This window comes from Rhinolophus ferrumequinum, chromosome 14 (genome assembly GCF_004115265.2).
Source record: "Rhinolophus ferrumequinum isolate MPI-CBG mRhiFer1 chromosome 14, mRhiFer1_v1.p, whole genome shotgun sequence".
NCBI classification, from domain to species: Eukaryota; Metazoa; Chordata; class Mammalia; order Chiroptera; family Rhinolophidae; genus Rhinolophus; species Rhinolophus ferrumequinum.
The window spans coordinates 42918078-42944056 of NC_046297.1; the positions used below are offsets into that span (position 1 = coordinate 42918078).

The window sequence follows — 25979 nt, forward strand, 5'->3', positions numbered from 1 at the left end:
AAAGGTTGGTGCCAATACTTTCCATTCATGTTCTCCAAGTCCTCACTGTATTTGGAGCCTTCCTCCCACCTCCCAGGTGTGTGCTCCATCCCACGCTCCACACAGGGGTGGCTCTCCCAGTCAGAAGCCTTGCATTTGCAACTTTATTAGGGGTTCTCATCAGTTCTTCCTGTCCTCTGCTAGGTGACATTCATGGGATACTGCCTTACTGAGGGCCAGAGTAGCCCTTATAACCACTTCAAGCCATACTCACAATTTTAAAAATCAGTATTCCAGAGAAATGTGTGGTTTTGATAAAAGGAAAACAAATTGCTCATCAAGAAGGATTCCTGATCACAGTAGATCAAACTGTTGTTTTCTTAGGGTGAGCTCAACTATTCTCACAGTTTCCCCTACTCCTTGATAAATCCCAAATGCTGCTGCTCACGTCTCCCTGTAAGTGCCAAAGACACCTCAGTTTCCACCTGTGCTAAACTGAGTGCATCATCTCATCTTCAAAACCAGTTCCTCTTACGTTCTTTGTCTCAGAGGATGGCAACCCCCACAAATTTCCCACATTTGATATAGGTCATTCATTCTAAATCCCTCCTTCTTCCTTAACGCCCTGCCATCATTCAATCAAGTCTGCTGAATTTAGGGTGACCAACTGCTATGGTGTGAATGTTTGTCTTCCCCCATTATTCACGTATTAAAATCCTAATCTGCAATGTGATGGTATTTGGAACTGGGGCCTTTGGGAGGTAATACAACAGGAAGTCTGCCTTTACCCAACGACACTGGCACTCCGATCTCGGGCTTCCAGTGTCCAGAACTATGAGAAATACATTTTTGTTATTTATAAGCTACCCAGGCTGTGGTATTTTGTTACAGCAGCCTGAACGGACTAAGACACAACTGTCTCCGTTTTCCTGGGACCGAGGAATTTCATTCCAGGATGGGAGGCTTTCAGTGCAAAATTTTGGTAATTGTCAGGAAAACGGATGAATTAGTCATCGTAGATAAACTTCATCTCCCAAATGATTCTTGACTCCATCCTGATTCCCATCCTCATGCCTACCTTGCTAGTTCAGGTTATTCTTACCACTTACCTGGACCACTGCAATGGCCTCCTAATGTACCTTGCTGCTCCCAGTCTTACCCCTCTCACATTTACCCTCCAAACAACTAGCATAACAATCTGTTTAGAAGCAACTCTGAGCAGGGTTACTTCCCTTCAAGGCTCTCCTGTAACTCTGTTGGCTTCTCACTGTCTCCCCTTTTCCTACAGGATGGAGCCAAGTTCTTCACCTGGCACATGGTGGTCTCTGTGATCTGGCTGCTGGCACCCACTCCAGACTCTCAACAACCTACTGGGTACCTTTACACACAAGCAAAACAGACTGGCTTCTAGTACCTTCCATGCTCTCATCCCAAACTGCACAGGTCCTTTCGTATCTTTGCTACTGCTGTTTGTCTTAATTTGGACTCCCCCGGAAGCAGAGGCTGGGACAAGGATTTGGATACAAATAGTTTATTTGGGAGGAAATTTGAGGAGGCAGGAGTGAGAGAGTGAGGATTTTGAGATAGTGAAGGAGGAATAGCCAATCTATAAGTATGCATGGTTGTCGACATCTTTTGGGAGGACCCAGAGCAAGGTGGGGTGCTCCCCACTTCCAGGACCCCTGCTCTTAGTGATGAGTGGAGAGCTTAAGCACTTGTACCCCAGGATGCATCAGCACCCTGGGGCACCTCACTGTTTGGTCAGGCTTCTAATCTCCCTGGTGTGTATCCACATCTATAATCTAGCACCCCAAGGATGGTGCACAACATCTCTATTTTCCCCATCAATTAGTCTTTCAGACCATGTACAATGAGTGTCTGAGTATCCTTGAGTTGCTTTTCTCTCTCCTTTCCTTTCCTTTGACATCCCTCAGCATTTCTTGCCATAGGGTTTGGACCACTTTTTACATAGTGACACAAAATCAAGGTCATGGACATAATGTTCTAGGCAAAATTCTGAGAGGAAGATGACCGTTACGCATTTGTGCAGCAGTCAGTGCTATGTAGCGTCCAAATCTCTGAGGCTTTTGGGGGTACTCTAACCAACTTCCACTGCCAGTCTCTGCCTCTGAACCTAAGGGCTTCTCCTGACCACCCCAGCCCAACCTCTGAAATCTCTGTCCACCTGCAGGTAGACCAGAAGTGCTAGGAAACTGACAGCCATGGAAGCAGTCCACAGGAGTGGTGTACAAATACCCCAGCTCCCTCTCTCTGGATGGGATAATTCTGAGACGTGTAATTTACACCATCTCTCAGTTTCTCCACAGGTTTAAGCAGGTTATTAGCTGCCTGTCCTTTGTGTCACTTCCCGGCTGGTTCTCCCTGCATTTCTCAAATAAACTACTCACACTGGAATCCTTGCCCCCAATTCTTCTTCTGGAAAACCCAAACTAAAACAGTCACCATAGGAGCAGCCCCAGGCCTCTCAGATTCTTCTGAGTGGAGCTTGTAAATCAGCGCTGTCCTATAGAAGTTCCTGCGATGATGGAAATGTTCTAGGTTTGCACTGTCCATATCGATAGTCACTAGCCATAGGTGGCTATGGAGCACTTGGAATTTGACTAGTGTGACTGACAGGCTGAATTTTAAATGTACCCAACTTGAAGTAATTTGTATTTAAATTGCCATATATGGTTTGTGACTTTTGTATCAGATAGTGCGTGTCTAGAGGACAAGCACACCTTTCTCTTGCCCACCATTCATAGAATTAAATAGTGTTTTGATTTGTTAAAAATCAAAGGTTGTGGGTTAACTAGGTAAAGGGGTGGGGCAAAATCCCTGGCTTTTGACAATTCCCTTTCATCTGTTTTCCTGGAAGAAAGTTGTGCCGTCGGAGGGTCATAATTCACTTAAGCCAGGCGCCGTCTATGAGGCAGATCCCACCGGTGGAACTGATGTATCAGAGATTCACCTGCATTAATTATGAGGCTTGCTTGACTTAGGATGCTCGTAGGTCATGTAATTTTTTAAATAAAATCACTCTAGTGGTTTCTTGGTAAAGTCCTTCAAAATCCAAGCTAATTTAATACCCCTTGTCTTCCTTAAGACAAATGTTCTTCCAGACAAATTTTCCCATGACCTCGAGTTTTGTAGGTCATCATGACAGGTGAGACCAGTCCCCTTTGGAGGAACACTGAACACCTTTTCCTAGGAGAGAATTTTCCTAATAACCGCTTGTAGTGCAGGGGAAGAATCAAAATCTCTTCTGCATAAAGGGCGAAGTCAAGCTGTCCACAGAGACTGAGGGCCCTTGTAATTATGCAGTTTCCTGTTGTGACTAGATACATCTCTTGCTATTGTTGAGACAAAGGACACAGTATGGTGACATAAGTGCTTGGGCTTTGGAGTCACCCTGACCTAGGGTAGACTCCTGACTTCCTCAGTGGGATTGTGAGACTTTGGGCTCGTTACTTAATTTTTCGCCATCTGCAAATGGTCATAACAATAGTACCCAGTACCTGCCCCATAGCAGTGGTGTGAAGAATAGATGGAGCAATGAGGGAGAGGACGGCATATTTACTGGCACTTAGAAAGCACTCAGTAAATACTGTTATCTTCACCACTGTCATCAGACGGACACTAATTCCATTCCCAGCTCAGTTACTTATTGATTATGTGACCTTGGCTGAGTTGCTTAACCTCTCTGTGTCTCAATTTCCTCATTTTTAAAATGGAGATAATATTTAGCTTGGAGGATTATACGGGATAAAGATAATTTGTAAATGGTACTTGGCATGCAAAAGTTACTTATTATGTAATTATTATTATATCTTTTTCCCTATAGTGATGGGTACATGGTCCGAATGTAATAAATACTTTTCAACTTGATTATTTTTCCCCTCTGCTGAAAAATACCAGGCCCCTATGAAATCACTTTAGTTGACTCTGAAATCTGTGTAGTGTTCTATATTTTATTAAGATATAGTAAGGATATGCTCTCATTTGAGTTTTTGTTTTTACTGAATGTAACCAGGGTTAAGCTTTGTATTTTACATGTTCGTTTCAGTCATGTTTTTGTACATACTCAAGTCCATTTCAGGGATAAATCTGGGCTAAAAATAGGAATAAATTTACATTATCTGAGCACTTTGTGTCCAGCACTGAGTCCAAATTTATCCACAGAATCTCATTTTGTCTTCATAGCAATCCTTTGTTATTCCTCCTAGAGGTTATTATTAGGCACATTTCACAGATAGAGAAACTGAAGCAAAAAGTGGTTAAATAGGTGGTCCAAGATCACACAGGGCAAAACCAAGTTTCAAGGCCAGGCTGTACCTCTCCAGAGCCCTAGCTCTTCATTGCTCTGCTAACTTGCCACACTGTGTGCCTTTTCCCTCTTCCTCAAGGACCTCTGCTCTGAGGCAATCTTATTAAAATGAAACTGCCCACACCAGCCTAAGGGCTTCTTTGAGGTCTTCTGCTCTTTCCTTTCCTTGAACCACTGGGTCCCAGTAGCAGTTCAGTTTTGGGCCCTCTCTTTGGCCCTCCCTCCTCTCAAGGTCTAGGTAGAGCACAGCTGTCCCCATTTGCCACACCATGGGGATGGCTCCTGTGCTCACCTCTGTGCCATTAAAGAGCTCAATGGAGCATATAACACGATAATGGATTTCCAGTTGCTTCAGCTGACATCTTGGCAAATTGGTTCCCTGCTCAGTTTCTACTGAAGTCCATTTACCATTTTGATGGAGACCAGGTAGGTGAAGATTGGTGGGTAAGTAGGACTGTAGTGTGGATTAGTTTGTACGTTGCAAGAGGTCAGAGACAAGTGTGCTGTTGGGTCTAATTGCTGTCTCTCTCTGTCTCTCTGTTTCTTTCTCTGTTTCTGTCTTTCTCTCCAGAAAACTGAATGGATGTTACTTCACAAACACAAATGTGTTGCAAAAATCCCTTTTTAAAAGTAAGCTGGACTCTCATTTCCAGGCTTGCTGTGGTGGGTTGAACAATAACCAAATATGGACCAGATCCGGGCTGCATGTCACATAATTCACATTCTTGGCTTCCTGAGTCACTGTCATTACCTAACCTTTCCGGAGAGCCTGCAGTGTGTGGGTGTAGATGGACAGGAAATCAGATAAGCCCCATCTGTGTGCACATCTGCTCAGGGACCTCTTTACCTGATTCTGGAGAAAGAGTTTCACATTTAAAGTAACGTGACTAAAAATTTCTCGTATGAATTTCTTAATCTCTCACTGGAATCAGTGGACATTTCTGGACTGGAAGACATATGGCTTCCATGAAAGGCTGAATCAGAAGGCAGAAAGCAGCTCTTTAAATCCAAGGTTTCTTTAGCTGTGGAATAAAAATAGCGACAGCTTGTAAAATTGTTCTCAGAGTGAGAATCATTCTCCAAATCCAGCCCTTAATTCCAAACCCTTTCCTATTCTCTTTAATCTCACAGCTGTTGGGACATATTCTTCTTCTGCACTAAATACAGCCCTCTCCAAGTGGGAGGCACCTTTAGAAACTTTCTCTTGGAAAGTTATCCCTAGTGGTGAAAGACTTCTATACCCCTTTCTCCATCTGCCCACGTGTCCACTCCCTCTATCTTTGCCCCCTGGTTTGTGTGGAAAGCCTTAATAAGAGCCATCTTGGGGCTGGCCCGGTGGCTCAGGGGGTTGGAGTGAGTGCCATGCTCCTAATGCTGAGGTCGCTGGTTTATTACCCACATGGGCCAGTGAGCTATGCCCTCTACAGCTAAGATTGTGAACAACAGCTCTTCCTGGAGCTGGGCTGCTCACAGCTGGAGTTCGGCGAGAGCTACCCGGGCTGCCGTGTGCTGCAGTGAGAGTTGCAGTGGGCTGCCATGTGCTGCCGTGAGTGGCCATAGCCCACGAGAACTGCCGTGGGCTACTGTGAGCTGCCGACTACTGGTGACCGACTGCCTCAAGCCATGGGGAGCGCAAGGCTCATAATACCAGCATGGGCCAGGGAGCTGTGTCCTACACAACTAGACTGAGAAACAAGGGCTTGAACCAGAGTGGGGGTGGGGGATGGAGATGGAAGAAGGAAAAAAAAGAAAAGAAACCATGTTGTGAGAGTCTTTAAGGGGTCCACAGTGAGGATGCGGGGGAGGGGTGGTGGTGGTGTTCATTTTACCTCACAGTAGTCACTTTGTGAGGTCCAGGTTTAGGATCAGGATACCCGTGTTCTCCCGAGGAACTGGTTGGCTTCTATCCTAGGGACCTGGTAAACTCATCCCAGGGTGACACAATCAAAAGTGCATGGGGCAATGCAGGTAACAAAAGAGGAGTGTGGGCTGAGCAGGCCATATGGGGAGCAAGTGAATGCTTCAGAGGGGACAGCTACATCAGTTCCAGGTGACTGCTGCCAGGTGGGAAAGCAGGCAGTGTTGCTGTATCTTCTGATTTTTTTAAAAAAAGGTTAAGTCAGAAATACTTCCAAATAATGTGAAATATCCCAGTTTTTTAAGTCTGGGAACAAAACAACTAAAAAGTAAACAAATAAATAAAAAATAAACCAACTGAAAAATAAACACACAAAAAAATACTGAATAAAAGAGAAGACAATGGGACCACAGAGGCAGGGAGAGATTGGACTGAAGCGGCCACAAGACATAACCAGCTACTAGAAGCTGGAAGAGGCAAGGAATGGATTTTCTCCTGGAGTCTCCAGAGGGAATGCGGCCCTACTGACATCTTAATTTCAGCACAGTGATCCTAGTTTTGGACTTATGGCCTCTAGAACAGTTACACAGGCCAGAAGCTCCACTTCAATGAACCTCCGTAAGAACCTGTGTGACAGAAGCTCAGTTTCTCATTCAGGGAAGACGACTGGTGGCCTCGCTCACTGAAGGAAAAAAATCAGTGGTGTTGCTTTGGCTACTCAGGAACGTCAGAGTAATATCAGAGCCATGCTGAGATGAGACACTGATAAAAACCAATGAAAGCTAAAGAGATCCCCAGCATTTACTCTTCCATCCCATTCTCCTCCAAACCCTCATGGATGGTGGATGGCCGTTTCAAGGACAATGGATGATCTCCTCATGAATGGTGACTGACCATTCTAAAGATCTGGTCTTCTTTCATTGCTGTTTTGTTCTTTTCTCCAAAGAATTTAAAGAGAAATCCTGGACTAGAGAAGCTCTTCTATGAAATGAAAGCAAAGGGATGTTGAGTAGCAATTCTGGAGTACATGAGGTTCTCCATCCTGGGGCTCATCCCCACTCTCCTTCACAATCACCAGGAGGGACAAAAATAGATGTTCATTATATCCTTTACCCATTATCAGACTGGGCAGCTGATAACCACAGGAAAACAAGCTTACAAGGCAAAATCAGTAGAGACCTGAGGAGTAGAACCACTATAAAATATATACAACCAGCTGAACACAATGCATACCATAGACAGATCAAGAGTAAAATAAATATAAATATAACAAATATATTCAAAGATATGAGAGAATGTTGATAAAATCAAGAAGGAACAAGATACAATAAAAATAAATCCTGTGCCTCTTCTATCACAGGATTAGAACTAAACTAGGCACAGTTTTAAAAAAATATACTTGAAGATATTGGGAAAAAAACAAAGTAGTGGGCCTAGATCTTGGAGGAAATGGGAATCCAGAAAGAGACAGCTTCTGCCCTGGGAGCATTTACTAATTCTGGACAAGTAAGCTGAGAGCCTGACCAGTGTTTTAGTCCATCTCAAAGGAATGGAGTAAAAAATTAAGAGACTAGGACTCATCAAAGGAGAAAGCCTCATGTTGGGATGAGAACTCGCAAAACTGCAGCGTAGTAATAAGTTTGGGCTGCAAGTAGACCTGCTCTCACAGAGATTTCAGCCCAGCTCAGTCTCCGAAACTGGATTAAGGAAATACCAGTTTACTAGGATTTCCAAGTGCCTGGAAGGACCAAAAGCAAATCCTCCTTGGAGAAAGACTAGAGGCAGGAGAAACCACTCTAGGCTTCAAAAAATGCAAATTAAAACTACCATGAGAAATCACTACAAAACCACCAGATTATCTAAAATTAAAAGACTGACAATATTAAGTGTGGACAACGATGTGAAACATTGGAACTATCATATACCACTGGTGCTTGGTACAACTACGTTGGAAAGGTGGAAATATCTGCTAAATCTGAAAATATACATACTTCATGATTTAGCAGTCATGAAGAAATATACATTAAAAAAAAAAATACTGGAAAGGCCCAAACAGAACATATCCATGGGCCACACTTGGCTCACAAGCCACCATTTACAACCTCTGGCAAAATCTCCTTGAACTGACTGCTAAACTCATGTTCATGGCCTAACCCTTAGCAAGCCTAAATGATGCCATACATTTTTTTGTACTTAATTGTATTTTGTACTTGATCATATTTCAGGCTTCATTTTATACATCCTTGGTTTGTTTGGTCTCCTTCCTCATCACTTAATCCTATTGATTTTTAAACTGTGAAATTGCATGTTTCACTGAAAGGAGCTTTTTGGAACAAGAAAGGGAAGTCATCAATTACTTAACTACAGCATACCTTTCTCCCAGGCCCACCCATTTGGACTAGTCTTCAGGTGAATGCTGATTAGTCTAGGACAGCAATGGTAATTCCACTCCCTTTGCGAACGATTGGTTTAGGCATGGGCATGTGACATAATTGGCCAATGAGATGTAAGATGAAATCTAGGGGAAGAAGGTGCACTGTGGAAAAGTTTTCCTTGATGAAAAAATCTCCTGAGTTTTGATGCCGTTGTGATTCTCAGAGCTAACCATCTTGATTCTCCCTCCCTCTGCTTCTGGTTAGGTGAAATGATCAATTTTCCTTCTTATTCACCCTAATTTTAGTCAGGATTTTTTTTTTTTTTTGTAGTCAGTTTGTTATTGTTGTTGTCAGGATTGGACCTGTTTTTCTTACTTTCTTTCTTATATCAACATTTTAGCCATATTTGACCCTCTTACTCTACAATACACTAGGAAATGTGATTTGTAATATCTGCAGAGCCACTGAGGACTCAAACACCCTTGAAGGGTCTGCAGTGAAGATGAAGTTGAGGGTGTTCGTTACATTTCAAGTGGCCACTGTGTCCAGATGTGCCACCCTCTGGTCTGGGAGCTTCCTCCCTAATTCTAGGTCCCTTCCAACACTTTTTATTTCCTGAGTCCATTAAGGCTACAGAAAACACTGTCAATAATAATGAGGAGGAGGATAATAGTAGTAGTAGTGGTGGCTAATCCATATTGAGACTTTGTGTGTGTCAGACACTGTTCTAAGGGCTTTGTGTATATTAACTCATGTAACTCTTACAACAAACCAATGAGGTAAGTTATCCTCCATTTTACAGATGAGGGAACTAGGGCCAAAGTCACATAGCTAGTCCCCCCACAAAGCTGGGATTCAATGCCAGGCAGTCTAGTTCCAGGGTGTCAGTAGTGCTTAGTGCTGGGTGTGGGAAGAGAGGATAGGAAGATGTTTACTTCTCACTCTCTGCATGATTTGGATTTTTAAAATTTTGAACATACCCTACATTTTCCTGGGTTAAAAATATTAGACATGACAGCCAGCACACACTCTTGGGAGTATGTGTCCAAAGACTGTATACCTTAACCTCTGATGTAACACTCATAAAAGCCTACATGTCATATTCCTACTAACCTCCACCATTCTCCTCATTGATGAGACCCTGGAAGAAGAGAGAGAAAGGGTGGATTCTACAGTTAGAATTTGGGGCCCCCATGTGGTCTCCAGGTAACCTCAGATAGAATACCTCTGGCTTCATGGTTATGAGGGAGGAAACTCAAGTAAAGGCACAGGGAGGTGAGCTTGGGCATGGTGTTTATCTTGGCTCTTAGATTGCAGGGTTTATAGCTTGAGAGTCAAGGGCTACTGATATATTTTCACAAAGTGAACATATGATTTCCTTGGTTAGATGTCTTTCATCCTTTAGATGTCACTGGGTGCCTATGATCCAGTACTATGACTGCATAACAATTACCCCCTAAACTTAATGGCATAAAATAGCCATGTATCATGCCCATCGAATCTGTGGGCCAGGAATTCGGTCAGGGCAGAATGAGGATGGCTTGCTGTATCTGTTCCGCAATGTCTGGGTCTCAGCTGGAAGCACTGAAGGCTGAGGGTTGGGATTCTCTAAAGGCTCCTTCATTCACATGTGTGGTGGTGCATGTTGGCTGTTGACTGAGGGTCTCAGCTCCTCTTCATGTAGTCTCTTCACTTGAACTAGTTTGGGCTCCCTCACAGCAGTGTGGTGGGATTCCAAAAGTTCAGAATGTTGGGGAAGGGAAGGAGAGAGAGAGAGAGAGAGACATAAGTACCAGGTGGAAGCCATAACCTTCTTATGATCTAATCTCTAAAGTCGCATAGTATCATTTCCACCATTCTCCAGTGGTCAGAGCAGTCATAGGCTTGTTCCTAGATTCAAGGGGAAAAACAACAGACCCCACCTCTCAGCAAGGAGGGCATCGGTCACATTGTGAGAAGAGCATGTGGGATGGGATAGAGAACTCCATCTTTGATGGTGGCAGCAGTGGCAGCAGAATGAGCCTTGACCATCCTTCCTGCCTCTACCAGAGAAACCACCACCCCGTCACAGTTTTGAAAAGACTCCTAATGCTACTTTTAACAGTTACTCATGCTACATCCCTTTCCATCAAAGCCTTGTTCTGAGCCAGTTAATCTGAGAAACTCGTGTCTGTTAGTGGGTGCTAATGGGTTACTCATCCCGGAGACCTAACTGCATTTAATATGGAACTTCTTCATGGAGACATGATTACTTATCCTGAAAAATGACTTAAAGTTGTCCTAGAAGAGGAGAGTGGGCACAAATTGCTCTTTTGGTGCCACTCAGTTTGCACTGTGTGGGCAGCCACCTGTTTTCCCAAATGAAAATCTATGTGACAGTTCAATTAATACAAGATTGCTAAGTACAGGTATCCACTACAATATGAGCTTAGAAAAGTCATTTATTTACTGGGTCAAAAATTTCCTTTTTGACCTGAAAAATAATATAATGATATTAAAGCATAATTGCTGTTTTTTTTTTTTTTTTTTTTTCATTTTAAAGAGTTTTATTACAGGGTGTTAATGTTCAGGACACTTCAGAGCACCTTATACTTCTAACAGATTTTTGGTACCTGGTTTTAATGTGTTACTCAAGTATTTTTCACATACTGGCTTGAAGGCAAAAGTACTACTTAGTGATGGTTTAGGAGATGTTAATTTGATTAAACAGTTTATCCTTAATAACCTGAGACATCAATCCATGGATAGATTCTATGGTAGTTTTACAGCTGTCTCGCGTAGCTTTGGCAAGTTTGTCTTCTGACTTTCGGTCGTGTGTCTCTAAACCCAACATAAAACTCCCTCGTCCCAGCTGGGCTTCTGACTGTTCTAATTTTTCAGACATATCAAAGACCTGACCAGTGGTATAGTCTGCGTTAGTAAGCAAACTAGAGGAACTCAGTGTATTCACCCAGTATTTATTCCACAAAAGTTCAGGCAATTTGCGATCCACAGAGGATTTGAAATATGAGACTTCTAAGGCATAATATTGTTTGCAGTGTACACCAAAGTCTTCTATTTTATTAAGTGGGATAGTCTGGTACTCAGAAGGTCCTTCATCAGGAGGTTTGTAGCCCTTTGGGTATGTCCTGAAGGCTCCAATTTTCACTTTCCCTGCAGATATTGTTCTTGTTGGGTCAATCACCACGGCTACGAATGGTTCCTGGAACTGCTGGTTGAGCATCTGAATACTAACATCGATCCCAGAAAGCCAGCAGCCATAGCCAGGGTAGCTATGGTACCAGCCAATTGCATTTTCAAGACGGCCAACCTGCTTGCCATTTTCTATATATGCGGCCATATACTCATAGGCAGCAGCCTGAGCATTTACTCGGGTTTCAGTGCCCTCTACAGGCAAAGCAAAACTGTCCATAATGATCATGGTTTCACCGTCCACCTTTCCCAGCATCAAGCCCGTCACTTCCAGGTTGCCTCCTGATCTGGCATGCATCACCGTTTTCAGGAGGGCCAACGCTGAGAATTTGCAGTACTTAAAGTAATGGTGGTCCTTAGTCCAGGGCTTCGCCGCCAGGATTTCTTGCTGCTGTTTCTTGCCGTATTTATAGATTTCATCGAGACTCTGGGCTTCTTGCATGTTGTTGGCCAATTCCCCGGTTTTCTGGGCCACACCACTCCCGGACACCGCCGTCGCCGAGGAACCGGAGAAGTCGTCGCCTCCACAATCAAGACACAACTTTACTCTGCTAGGTTTCTGGGTGTGGGCCTCGGACCCTCCCCACCAAAGATGCAAACCCGTACTACCCTGTCGAGGCAGCCATGACACATCAAAACACAATTGTTTTTGAATGGTAGAGCTAAGGTGATTTTATTCTCTAATTTTCTCCATTTTCTCATTTTTTTCATGAGCATGTATTATTTTTATAATAAAAGAAAAAATAATTATTTTGAAAACTTTCATTAGTAAGGAGACAACAGAAGACCTGAGCTCCACTCTTCCTCTGTCACTATTAACTTGTGACATCTGCCACGGCCCTAGACTGCTTTGTGACTTTGTTTCCACAAGGGTCAATGTTGGTACCATCCGTAACTCCTGCTACTGTGTGATGTTGCCATGATTATCTCATGAATGAGCAGATGCAAAGCATTTGGGAAAAGGCATTATTATAATACAAAGGTAAGACTTATTATTTGCCCTTTGTCTTCTTGAATAAACTAGACTTTGTGAAAACAATAGAAGTGAGGCCAAGTTGTTTACCCTCTGAAGCCATTGCAAAGCCTTAGGCTGAAATATAGGATTCACAACACGTTGTGAAGTCTTACAAAGCTCCTAAAGTCTCTCTCTCTCTCTCTCTCTCTCTCTCTCTCTCTCTCTCTCTCTCTCTCTCTCACACACACACACACACACACACACACACACTAGATATGATATGTGGTTAATGGAAAGAATGATTTCAGAGACAGCATACTTGTGAACAGAAATAAATTTCATTTAGCATTTTCTTCTTTGGCCTCTTGACATCTAATAACTCTATGCAGCACCTGTGAGCTAATAAATAATGTATCCGAAGAATTCTGCAAATCCAGAAAGGTCACCGTTTGTGCATCATCTGTCTGTCAAAAGACATTTTTGGTTCAAAGCAAAAGAGCAAGTTTATTTTGGGGACTGGTGACTTGGAAAAACAGCTGCAAAAAGAAATGAGAAATAAAGACATGTCACTTAATTCTTTCTCTAAATATTCATTTGAAGTCCAACTTTGGTAAAATTTGATTGGTCTGAATGGATGAAATCTTTACAGACGGGGATATGAAATTGGGAAAGCAGCCAAACCTAGAATTCAGGACTGCCGGCTTTATACAAACATTTGTTAATAACGGAGGGTATGCGCAGCCTAGAGTGGGGGTCAGCTCAACTTCGACCCAGTGCTCCAAGCCTTGCCTGCCTTGTTGCAGAGCTGAGGAGGTTCATGACGCTGCAGAGACTCAGGACCACTCTCAGCACTCCTTCCTCGTGTCCCATAGCAACCCTGATGGAGACCCTAAGCTTTATGCAGAGCCCCCCTTGGCACCACCAAGCTGGAATGACTTGTTATGAACCCCTTGGGACCACTGGGTTTTTATGCTGCAGCAGCTCCTTTCCTCCCTTCTCTCCCAGTGCTATTAACGTGGAATCCTCAAACCACCCCACGAGGCAGACAATATCCCTATTATCCCAGCGAGGAAACTCTTAGGGAGGTCAGAGGACGTGCCAAAGGCTCACACGAATGGCCAAGCCAAGCGTGCCTGTCCTGATCTCTCCCTTCGACCCCTGCGCTGTCCTGCCTCCCCACGCTTCAGTCAGGCCCTTTCTGGGAGTCTCAGCCCAACTGTTTTCTGCCCTCACCAGCTCAGGGCCGGTTTGCAGGGTAACATCTGTGTCTCCCTCTGGAGCACTTCCCTGTTGCTGCCTGTGTTCTATGGCTTGGCCCTGAGTCAGGGGTTGTCATCCTTGGGTGTCAGGGAATTTGGTTTTCAGAAATTTCACCTTTGTTGAGAGAAAGGAACACTTCTGCTCCTCTCCCAGTCTAAACAAATGTAGATCACAGCAGGGAACCCAGTGTTGGCCATTTCCCCTTCTCTCCAGGCCAGGGGACAGACTGGAGCTCAGGCTCTGGCTTCAAACTTTGGTCCAGGATGCAGCCAGTTCCTTCCACAACAAGGGGTCCTGTGTTGGGAATACAGTGTCCTGACCTTGGAAGAGCCGTGTTAGCCGTATTTACAGTGACTCCAACAGTGAAAAGGTGAAGACTCAGACCTGGAAAACCTTGTGCCCCAGGTGACACTGATCTTCTCAGCTCTTCAAATGCTGCCATCCCACTGGGAGGCTGAGCAGAGACAGGCCTTCACTTGTATTGTTTTCAAATCCACACGTTTTTGTCTGATTTCGGTTGTGGTACTCCAGAGCAATGAGCAAAGGCTTTCCATATGGCTAAAAATATATGGAAAATTCCAAGCCAGTTTTTAAAATTCAAAATTGGACATTAGGCCCAAGAATCTTACTCTCCAAGAAAGAAACATGAGCATTTGTGTATTCTGTCTCAGTTGTTTGCGTACAGACGCCCATATCTTGTGACCAAGGCCTCAGGTCCCAGAGGCTGCGCTGGTCTACTTCCTGACAGCCTTTGAATTCCAGCTTCTAATCTTTTACAGACCTCACTATGGACAGATTAAACTAGAAATGTCTTCAAAGGCAGCTTTGGAATAGTGCATGTGCTGGCTGTTTTCTGGGCTCAAGTTCACTTCTTGATTGCATGAACTGTCTTCCCTAGAGAGGCAGACTTACTCTGCTCCAGCTCTTTAATCATTATTTTTATGAGGCTTGATCAAATTTTCCAAAGGCAGTTTATTTTAAATAAGTAGTCAAGGCTCAAGTGGCGTCTACAAAACACATTTTTATTCCACCGTCGTGGAAGGGCACACGAAAAACTGCACATGAATCAGAGAAGGCAAGAGAGAAGAGGGTCAGCTCAGGACAGGAAGAGAATACACTTGTCCACAAATTACATAATCCACAATTACATAATATATTAGCAAGTAACACATTACATCCCGAACTCTCTGGGAGGGAAAAAAATAACTTGTTTTCCTTTTCCTTTGTCCTTTTTTTCCCTCTTAGATGCTGAAAATGAGTTATGATGCACAATAAAATACTTTAAACCTGTTATCAACACCCACAGTTGGAGACAATATTAAAATAAGCAGAGAAGGATTATTCTTCATTGAATTTCTCCTGTAGTACTGTTACTATAACTACCACTACTAACTACTTTGGAATGGGCTTTCTCAGATTACAAAGCTCTTCTTCCTCTTGTCACCCCAAACAACTCTGTGACTCCCCATTTCCATGACCCCCACTTCAGAGATGAGTCAACTCATCAGTTTGTCACTATGTGGAGAAGGAAGGTCAAAATCAACACTATCTGATGATACTATGGGTTAGGAAATGTGGATGAATGCCCCCTAAATTTCTATCCTCAGACCCTATAGGAAGTGACTAACATGCAGTGTATGTGGTAGTAACAGAATTCTGCCTGGTTATCTATTACTGTATAACAGACTATCCCAAAACTTAAAGGCTTAACACTACAACCACATTCTCATATCTCACAGTTTTGTGCATCAGGAATTCAGGGAGGACTTGACAGGGTGATTCTCCGGCTCCCTGTGGTGTGGACTGAGTCATTCAGTGGTACTCAGCTGGCAGCTGGGCTGGGCTGGGCTGGAGAGTCTACAGCAGCTTGTTCACACACCTGGTGCCTTGGTAGGGGCAGCTGGAAGGCTGTGCTCAGCTAGGCCTGTCTTTTTCTCCCAGTAACCTTCAGGCCTCTCCATGGGGTCTCTCCGGCAAGGCAGTTGGACTTCTTATGTGGAGGATCAGGGCCCCCAGAGCCAGTGTTCTGAGACAGGAAGTGGAATTTGCCTGACACTTAAGGCCTGGTCAAAGCAGTCACAGAGCGTGCCCAGATTCAAGGGGGACGGCAAATTTATCTAACGTTTGCACAACCTCATATAAACAAGGGAGGCCCAAAACTGATATTATTCAGTGATGACAACTGAATAGCTACTTATGAATGAACACTCATAGTTTTGAGAAGTTTCCATTCACAGGGGAGAAAAAAATACACACCATCTACTTTAAGGCCCACAAATGTTTACCCTCTGACACATGACCAGCTCTGGATTTCCCAGAGCACAGTGTATGTAACTCTCCACTGATCACCCCCAGGGAGACTTTAAAAGAGGAGTCAGTTCTGAGGTGGTTTGTGAAGCTTCGATTTCCAATAGCTCTTTCCTCCCCTCACAAGATGTCTGACCCTAATACCCTCAACCTGTGAATGTCACATGACAAAAGAGACTTTGCAGATGTTTTTAAAGTTAAAGATTTTGAGATGGGGAGATTATCCTGCATTATTTGTGGGTGCCCAATATAATCACAAGTGTCCTTATAGTAGGGAGGCAGGAGATCAGAATGGGTCGTAGGAGATGTAGTGACAGAGCAAGAGGTCTGGGTGATGCCAGCAAGGGGCCATAAACCAAGGACTGTGGGCAGCCCCTAGAAGCTAGAAGAAGCAATTGGAACAAATTCTCCACTGGAGCTTCCAGGTGCTTGATTTTAGTCCTGTAAGATTCATTTTGGACTTCTGATCGCCAGAACTGTAAGATAATAAATGTGTGTTGCTTTAAACCACCGAGTTTGTGGTAATTTGTTACAGTAGCAATAAAAAACTAATACACTCCCCTAAAGTATAACTAAGAATTACCTATAACATCTCATGGGCTATATGTCAACAAAGGGGTCTTCCTAATAAATAATAAAATATAGCAAAATCTCTTTCTTGTCAGCGATAAATTGCAGTTCAGCTTCCTGCCTCCAACTAAGTTACTATCGACAAACTATTTGATTCTGCTCTCCATTCCTTTCTAAATGAACAGCTTCCAGGGAAAAGAATTAAAACTAACCAAGAACTAAAGACCATCATCTAATGACCAAGGGAGGGAAGAAACTGAATTTTGCTTTTGTTTAACCTTCTAAATGCAAAAGAGTGGTTTAACTTTGGTGGTGGTGGTGGTGGGAGGGTCTCTTTTAAGAAGAAGGCCATTGAATATAGAATTCATTGACTTCCTACCAGAGAACAGAGCTCAACTAATATATATATGTACATATAATATATTATATATTATATATAATCAACTAATATATGTGTGTGTATATATGTGTGTATATATATATATATTTTACAGGGAAATATGTGTGTGTGTGTGTGTATATATATATATATATATATATATATATATATATATATATATTTTACAGGGAAATACTGTTGGAGATTTGTGTAATAATGTTTATTTGCTTTTGATGAGTACTTTCATAAACCACTCCCTGAATTTTAAGGCTCATAGCAAGTAAGATTGTCTTCCACTAAGAAAGACTGATGAGGGGAGGCTCACCCAGATCCCACATTGAGTCAGAAGGAGCAGATCCAGGATTCCAGTCTGAACCCACGTCCCTAAACCTCTCAGGTCAATATCAAAGGGAAATGTTCCTACCTACCTCCCTGCTCCTCACTCAACAAGAAGCCTTGGGGAATTGAAGTGGGTTAAATGGAACATAAGATATTTTTGCCTGTATCAAGTACACTCTGATCTCAGTTTAAGATAACTTATCTTTGAGACAACAGGAGATACGAATATGAACAATATGGTATTAGATGATAAAGGCCCATTGGTAGTTCTGTTAAAAAAAAAGTTCTGTGGGAGATGAGGGTAAGGGGGATCAAATATGTGGTGATGGAAGGAGAACTGACTCTGGGTGGTGAACACACAATGGGATTTATAGATGATGTAATACAGAATTGTACTCCTGAAATCTATGTAATTTTACTAACAATTGTCACCCCAATAAATTAAAAAAAAAAAAGTTCTTTCAGTTAAAGATGTCCCTCTGACATATTTTTGTGTAAAATGACATGTTGTCTGAAACACCCTTTAAATTATCCATCCCTGCCTCGCCAAAGTTATGAGGAAAGATGACATGAGATTAGTAACCTGTTGAAACTGGATGATAAAGTTCCATGGGGTTTTGCCTTACTATTCTTTCTACTGTTGCATATGTTTTGAATTTTCCATGAATAAAAGACAAAGAGAGAACTGTGGCTTGGGTCCCAGGACAAATTCCATGGTGATGTCATTGCTGAGGGTTCTCACCGCTGAGCACGTCTGTCCTCAGCCTGGATCCTCAGACTGGCCTCCTTGAGCATTTCAGTGTCTGAGAGCAAAGACCTGCCTTGGAGCAGGAGTCTGAGGAAGGGTGTACGGCGAGCTGCTCCTGGTCAGCATTTCAGACAAGGGAACGACAATCTCCAGTTTGTCTAAAAGATAAACAGGGGTAGCCAAGCTGCATCTATCACCACCTCTCTGTCGGGCACCAGTGGAAATGGGGCCCATGTGTCCCAAGGAAGACAGAATCAGGGTCCGCAGCTGAGGACTGGAATCCATCAGGCTCCAAGAGCACAGCTGTGGCCACTTGTCAGTTCCAGGATCTTATTCTAAGATTCCCCTTTCCCTTAAAGATTCTTGACGAGTTCCAGAGCAGGAGGAGACATAGGGAGTTCAGGTACAAGGTCAGAAGAGATGGGGGTGTGGGAGAAGCGGCTGGGGTGGTCACCTGGGGAGCAAAAAGGGTGACAGAAAGATGATAGGACAGCCCTTCTGCTCTCAGGTAGGCGGGTGGAGTGAACCCACATGGGGGTGGGAGAGGGCAGTGTTCAGGTTTCCCCAGCTCTTCAGAGAAGTGAGATGATTCACCAGCCCAAAGAACTGGCAGTGTTCAGGGCATTTTCTGGCTTCCTGAGTGAGCTCTGCTGCCCAGCTCGACTGGATTTCAGGTAGAAGGCTGCTTGGGCCCAAACTCAGGGCCCAGGGCCCCTGGGCTGCAACCAGCCAAATACCAGGCAGCAGCGAAAAGAATCAACCTTGGCTGCACATTAAGATGACGTGGGAGCGTTACCCCCAGTACCTCAGTGCTGGGACCTCACCCCGACCAGTAAAGTGAGCATACCCGGGATGTGGCCCTGGGCACCAGTGTTAAAGCTCCCAGTGATTCCAAGGTGCACTTCAAGTTGGAGTCACCTATTTAAAATCATTCAGGCTCTGCTCACCTGTCGCCTCCTCAGAAAGGGCTTTCTCAGACCAGCGCGCTAAAACAGTCTGCTTATTTTTTCTTCTGAGTACCTTTCAATTGCAGGCACTACCTGATAGAGTTATCCGTGTGTTCACATTGTCTAACTGCTTAGTGAGAAAGTTCTGTATGGTTATGGACATCATTCAATCATGTTTTGCTTACCAACACATTCCTAGCTGCAAGAAGTGCGCCTGGCATGTAGAAGGCACTGAACGGTTTTTATACATTTTATGATCCACTCACAGGCTTGTGGTGGGTGAAGAATGTCTGTCAGATTGCAGAAGATAGGAGAATGTATCAGAGTGGGGGCTTGGGGGAAAGAAACCCTTCTGTTGGGTGATTTGTAGAGTCCCTCAAAATCACTTTTAGATCTCCCTGCAGATCGCGGTGCACAACGCCATCTGCTGGATAACACGTAAAACTGTTTTATTCTTCTAAGATCCTGGAGGGTTGCTTTAAAGCAGCTCTTCCTGAAAAAAGAGCAGCAGGCAAACCTCATCCTGGACACATTCTGTAGTTTGGGCGCACACCATCATGGGTATAGTGCCTGCGCGCGCGCAGGTGTGTGAACAATGATTGAGATTTTATCTAATCACAAATGCAAAAACAAATCTTACCCCTCTTTTAGGACTGATTCAGACAGTGAAGAATCTCTGGGTCTGTGCCAGAAAAGTAAAACCTAAGAATCTTCAAATAACTGTAAAAAGTTAAAAAAAAAAAAAAAAAAAAAAGCTAAGCTTGAACTTCGTGGGAGATACTGCTCTCTCTCTTTCAACATCTGTTGCTCTGAGGCCAGTCTGAGGTGACCACATGAAGGGCTAATTTGTGGTCTTTGATCAATTTCCTGGAGCTAAAATGACAGAGGGCCCAGCTGTTAGAAGAGCTATTCCAAGTGCTTAAGTGGGTTTCCAAATGCTTACCTTATGTTCATTAACCTTTAGACTGCTTTGGGAGTTTTATACTGTAACCTGATATTTAGAATGAAAGCTTCATAATCTCTCAGTCTCTCTCTCTGCCCCCCACCGTTCTCAGACACACACACACATACACACACCGCACACATGCCACACACACACAGACCACACCACACACACACGCCACACCACCATATACATACACACACCCTGCACATGTACACACATGGGTTTTAATATATTTAGAAACTTGTCTCAGACCCTTACAAGAATATTGTTTTCTATTTCAACTTGAAAACATTGGACAAGGCCAGAAATAATCCTCGGGAGAACTGAGATTATTTAACTAGGAGAGGACAAAGTTGATTTAAAAGAATCTTCAAATGAAGAGCAGGTCTTGATTAGGTAGAAATAAGACTGAAATGTGTGTGGGCTAGTCACACACATGTGGTGGGGGCTTCCACTTTATGGGGTTCTGTTCAGGGGACATGATGCTACCCAGTGTGACAGCAAATTCTGTTGTAACAGTTCTAAGGTTTACCAAGAGCCATTATGCCAAATGTGGGCACCAGCTGTTCTCCAAAGTCTGGAGGTGATAACAACAACGAAAAAAATTCACTTACAATATGGCTAGAGGAACTGAATTAAACATCAGGAAGAATTATCCAACAGTGAGTTATTAGATTCTAGACCAAGTCATGGAGAGAAGCTGTGAAGTACCTTTTTCTGTGAGTGTTTTCAAGGTACAACAGATTCTCGTTTGAGATTGCTGGGATCTTAGGAATTGCAGGCAATGAAAAAAAATAAGTAAACTCTGCAGTCATTCAGCAGATATTTAATGAGTACCTGGTTTATATCAGGGTCAATCCTGGTCCCGGGGGGGCATGCAAGCATGTACATGACTGGTCCTGCCCCTCTGGGGGTGGGCGACATGGGGAGGAACAGCGAGGAGGGATGCAAATAAGCGCTGACTGCCCCAGGAAAGGTTGCTTCTTGTGGGAGTGACCAGGTTGTCCTTGACTTGAGCCTGAAAGTTTGGGTTGGGCTTTGTTTGATGGGATAGCTGGGAGAGAGAGGTGAGGCAGGTGCAGCTAGGCCAGAACAATGCTGGGAATGAAGACCCGGACCTAGGAACACACAAGTCAAGGCTAAAGGATGGTGGGTCACGTGGGTTAGAGAAGAGGTGTGTATGGGAGAGTGGTGACAGATAAGTTGGGAAAGGTAGTGAGTGGCCTTGAAGGTCAAGCTAAGGAAGTTGGACTTTGTTTTGTGAGCAACCAGGTGCTAGTTATGAACTTCAAGATGCCAGTGATCAAAAGGAATGGTGTGACCCACATAAGTGCTATAATATATACCTCATTGCTGAATATCACTACGGTCACCTTCGAAGTACTCCCCTTGGGAAGGTATACAGACGCCAGTGCATAGACCATCCTTCAGAGCAATTTTGGAACTCTTTTTCTGGAATGGCCATCAGAGCTGTCGTCGTATTACCCTTGATGTCCTGAATGTCATCAAAATGTCTTCCTTTCAATATTTCCTTTACCTTCAGGTAAAGAAAGAAGTCATTGGGGGCCAGATCAGATGAGTAAGGAGGGTGTTTCAATACAGTTATTTGTTTACTGGCTAAAAACTCCCTCACACAGTGCCGTGTGAGCTGGTGCATTGTCGTGATGCAAGAACAATGAATTGTTGGTGAAAAGTTCAGGTTGTCTAACTTTTTCACACAGCCTTTTCAGCACTTCCAAATAGTAAACTTGGTTAACCATTTATCCAGTTGGTTAACCATTATGAATTTGATGAATAGTTCCTCTGATATCAAAAAAGGTTAGCAACATTGTTGCAACAAGTTTGCAAACTTAATTGTCAAACATCTGAGCCTATGTTTTATAACGCTGGGTGTTAGCGTGGGGGTCCCTCTGTACCCTGGCACATCTGGGAACAGGCAAGGGGGAGATTGCCGAGGGAACCTCAGCAGAAAAAGAAGCTGTGACAGGAAGATGCCATGTTCCACCAAACACTCCTGAAACTCCACTCAAAAGGCATAACCTACACAGCAGGGTGTTCAAGTGTCATAACTGGATTTTCCCTTCATTCTGTTTATAACCTGGTCCTCTCCAGACTAAGAGGTCTGTAAACCTCTTGCTGTTTTTCTAGAAGGAATACCCTTCCTTCATATTTTGGGTGTGGTTTATCTCCCTTATTTTAGAATTTTACCTACGCTGTGTTTGCTCCCTCTGATAGGCCTAGTACTATTTGGAGAAATTTTAAAAACTAAAGTTCTTCCAGTATTTCTGGGATAAGAGCAGCAAAGGGGTTAAAGTTGGACTCTTGAGTCAGACTTCCTGGGGTCATATCCTAAAACATATTGTGAGCATATTGCTGATCCTCTCTAGGCCTGTGTGTCATCTGTAAAATGGGAATACTAATGGGACTACCTGATAGAATTAAGTGACCTAATACAGTAAGTAGTATCTTGGTTTTCAAATGTCTCCGTTTACAAACATTTCGGTTTACGAACACCGTAAATTTTATAGATCTGTGGTATCATTAGATAGTAAAATTCATGCTAAATTTGCAGTTTTAGGGGTGGATTTTAAAGGTCTGGAACAGATTAATCCATTTTGCATTACTTCCTATGGGGAAACCGTGCCTCAGTTTTCGAACGTTTCAGAACTCGAATGGTCTTCCAGAACGGATTACGTTTGAAAACCGAGGTACCACAGTCCATGTCAAGTGATGGCCGTGGTGCCTAACACTGAGTCCAAACCCAGTAAATGCTCTTTCCCTCATTTTATCTCCTGTACTTGGCTCAGAATCAGCCTGTCTTTGTTAGCACCATGCCTGGTTCCCAGCTGGCTTGGTCTCTGATTCTTGCAACAAGAGCCCTGTGTTGCCTGGCTCCTGCTACCTCCTAGACCTCAAGTTCTGCCCTCTCCCTTCACACTCCATACCGCGCAATACCAAGCTCTGCCTCCTTAGGGACCTGTGCTCTTTCATGCTTAATGCCTTTGCGTATGTGTTTTTAACATCTCCTCTCCGTCCTTCAAACCCAACACACGGGACAACTCCCCTGTGAAGACTGTCCTGAAGTCCACACCAACCTCCATTACACCTCCATCCTCCCCAGGAGAGTGAGGACGCTGCCTGATGTGACGGCCTGGGCCTTACTCATATTTCTATCACTGATTCCATTTCACTGCTGGGTAATTACATCTTTACATGCCTGCGCCTGTGAGCCCCCTGAATATGGACCTCATCACATTCATTTCTGTTTGTAATACTGGCGTCACATGAGACAGAGCAGGCACCTATAGGGCCTTGCTCTCCCAAACTGAATCGAACTGAGAAGATTCAAATCCAACTTGGAGCTCCTGGGTGTAAAAGATCCTGTCTCAGGTGCTTTGGGGGAACACGCAAAGTAATAAACAGTGTTCCGTGAAGCTTGGTCAGGGACTCTGTAGGCCTGTAGGTGACAAGGTCCATGGAGAGCGAAAGAACAAGCTAAATAAGCACAAAATAACGAACAGTTTGGTAAATACCAAGCGAAAATGCTGAAGATAAAAATGGGTGAATCTGAGTCTGGAGATAAGAAAAGCAAAGACCTGGATTGGAGGAAGGAAGTGGGGCCCAGGCAGTGTGGGCAGGGCAGGGCCTGCGGACCTCCAGTATAAGGGCAGGCCCAGGAGAAACACACATGTCCCAGGGGCAGGACAATTGCCCAGTGCAGGGCAATACCCTGCAAGAGGAGCCAGGGGAGGGGAGGGCTTCGAAGTAAGAATTAGATGGGGAATATTACCATTCATTCTTGGGTTAGGGACTTTGTGATATGGGTCTTAGTATGCTAGTTTTCACGTTCCTTTAATATGAGGCTTTAATAATTACGTACAGAATGAACAGCAAGGAAGGAAACAAGATGTAAAAGAAAGAAGATGAGTTGTGGGTTTGAATCCTGGAACTATTACCTGTGACAGGTATGTTCCTTACCTTTTTTTTTTTACATTGCTGAATTGTTGTTGTTTAATTTTTATTTTTCAATTACAATTAACATTCATTATTATTTTATGTTAGTTTCAGGTGCACAGCATAGTGGTTAGATATTTATATAATTTACAAAGTGATTCCCCCGATAAGTCTAGTACCCACCTGGCACCATACTAGTTATTACAATATTATTGACTATATTCCCCATACTTGACATCCACGTGACTATTTTGTAACTACTATAAAGTTGTACATCTTAATCCCTTCACTTTCTGCACCCAGTCCCCCAGGCCCCCTCCTATCTGCTAACTACCAAAATGTTCTCTGTATCTACTAGTTTGTCTCTGTTTTGTTTGTTCACTTACTTTGTTTTGTAGATTCTACATCTAAGTAAAATCATGTGGTGTTTGTCTTTCTCTGTATGACTTATTTCACTTAGCATAATATCCTCTAGGTTGTTCCTTACCTTTTATAAGCCTCAGTTTCCTCATCTGTGAATTTAGATGATACATACAAGGTAAGTTTTATTTAGGTATAATTTACATACAATAAAAATTCACCAAATTTAGTGTTCAATTTGATGTTTTGTATTATACATATAATTATGTAAATACCACCACAATAAAAATTCAAACATTTTAATCACCCCAAAAAGTTTCCTCAGGCCCATTAGTCAATCACTTTCCTCCATAGCTGGCTACTGGAAGCCAATGATCTGTTTTCTATTGTCGTAATTTTGCTGTTTCTAGAATTTTAGACACATATACAGTACTATGACCTTTATGTCTACTTTTTTTTACTTTGTATAATGCTTTTGAAATTCATCCATGTTGTTGCTATTATTGAGAATTCATTCCTTTTTATTGCTATGTAGTTTTCTATTTTATGGATATTCTACAATACATTTGTCTATTCACCAGTTGATGGACATTTGGCTTGGTTCCAGATTTTGGCTATTATGAACAAAGCTGTTATGAGCATATGTGTATAAGTTTTTGGGCAGACATATGTTTTCATTTCTCTGGGGTAAATACCTGTGAGTAAAAGTGCCGGGCATATGGCAAGTATATGTTTAACTTTATAAAAAACCGCCAATCTGTTTTCCAAAATGGCCATACCATTTTGCATTCTCAACAGCAACGTATGAGGGTGCCGATTGCTCCACATGTTTGCCAACATTTGGTATTATGTGTCTTTAAAAATTTTATTCATTCTAATGAGTTTATAGTGGTAATTTATTGTAGTTTTAGTTTTCTTTTTTTCTGGTAATACTTTTATGTTCTTAGTGGCCACTCATATATCTTCTTTAGTACAGAGTCTGTTCAAATATTTTGCCCATTAAAAAAATTGAGTTCTTGGGCTGGCCCGGTGGCTCAGGCAATTAGAGCTCCATGCTCCTAACTCCGAAGGCTGCTGGTTCGAATCCCACACGGGCCAGTGGGCTCTCAACCACAAGGTTGCCAGTTCAATTCCTCGAGTCCCGCAAGGGATGGTGGGCTCCGCCCCCTGCAACTAAGATGGAACAGGGCACCTTGAGCTGAGCTGCCTCCTGGATGGCTCAGTTGGTTGGAGTGCGTCCTCTCAACGACAAGGTTGTCGGTTTCGACTCCCTCAAGGGATGGTGGGCTGCGCCCCCTGCAACTAGCAACGGCAACTGGACCTGGAGCTGAGCTGCGACCTCCACAACTAAGACTGAAAGGACAACAACTTGACTTAGAAAAAAGTCCTGGAAGTACACACTGTTCCCCAATAAAATCCTGTTCCTCTTCCCCAATAAAATCTTTAAAAAAAAATTGAGTGCTTTATTTCTTAATATTGAGTG

General features: G+C 43.3%; 1 protein-coding gene across 1 annotated transcript in view; it reads right to left on the reverse strand.

Moving 5' to 3' along the window:
- Positions 1–11097: 11097 nt before the first annotated feature.
- LOC117033721 (uncharacterized) overlaps positions 11098–25979 on the reverse strand; it is a 29429-nt gene continuing 14547 nt past the window's right edge. Inside the window, exon 7 of the mRNA XM_033125991.1 lies at positions 11098–12341. Coding sequence (XP_032981882.1) covers positions 11223–12341 — 1119 coding nt within the window. The 3' untranslated portion in view covers positions 11098–11222. The remainder of the gene's footprint in view (positions 12342–25979) is intronic.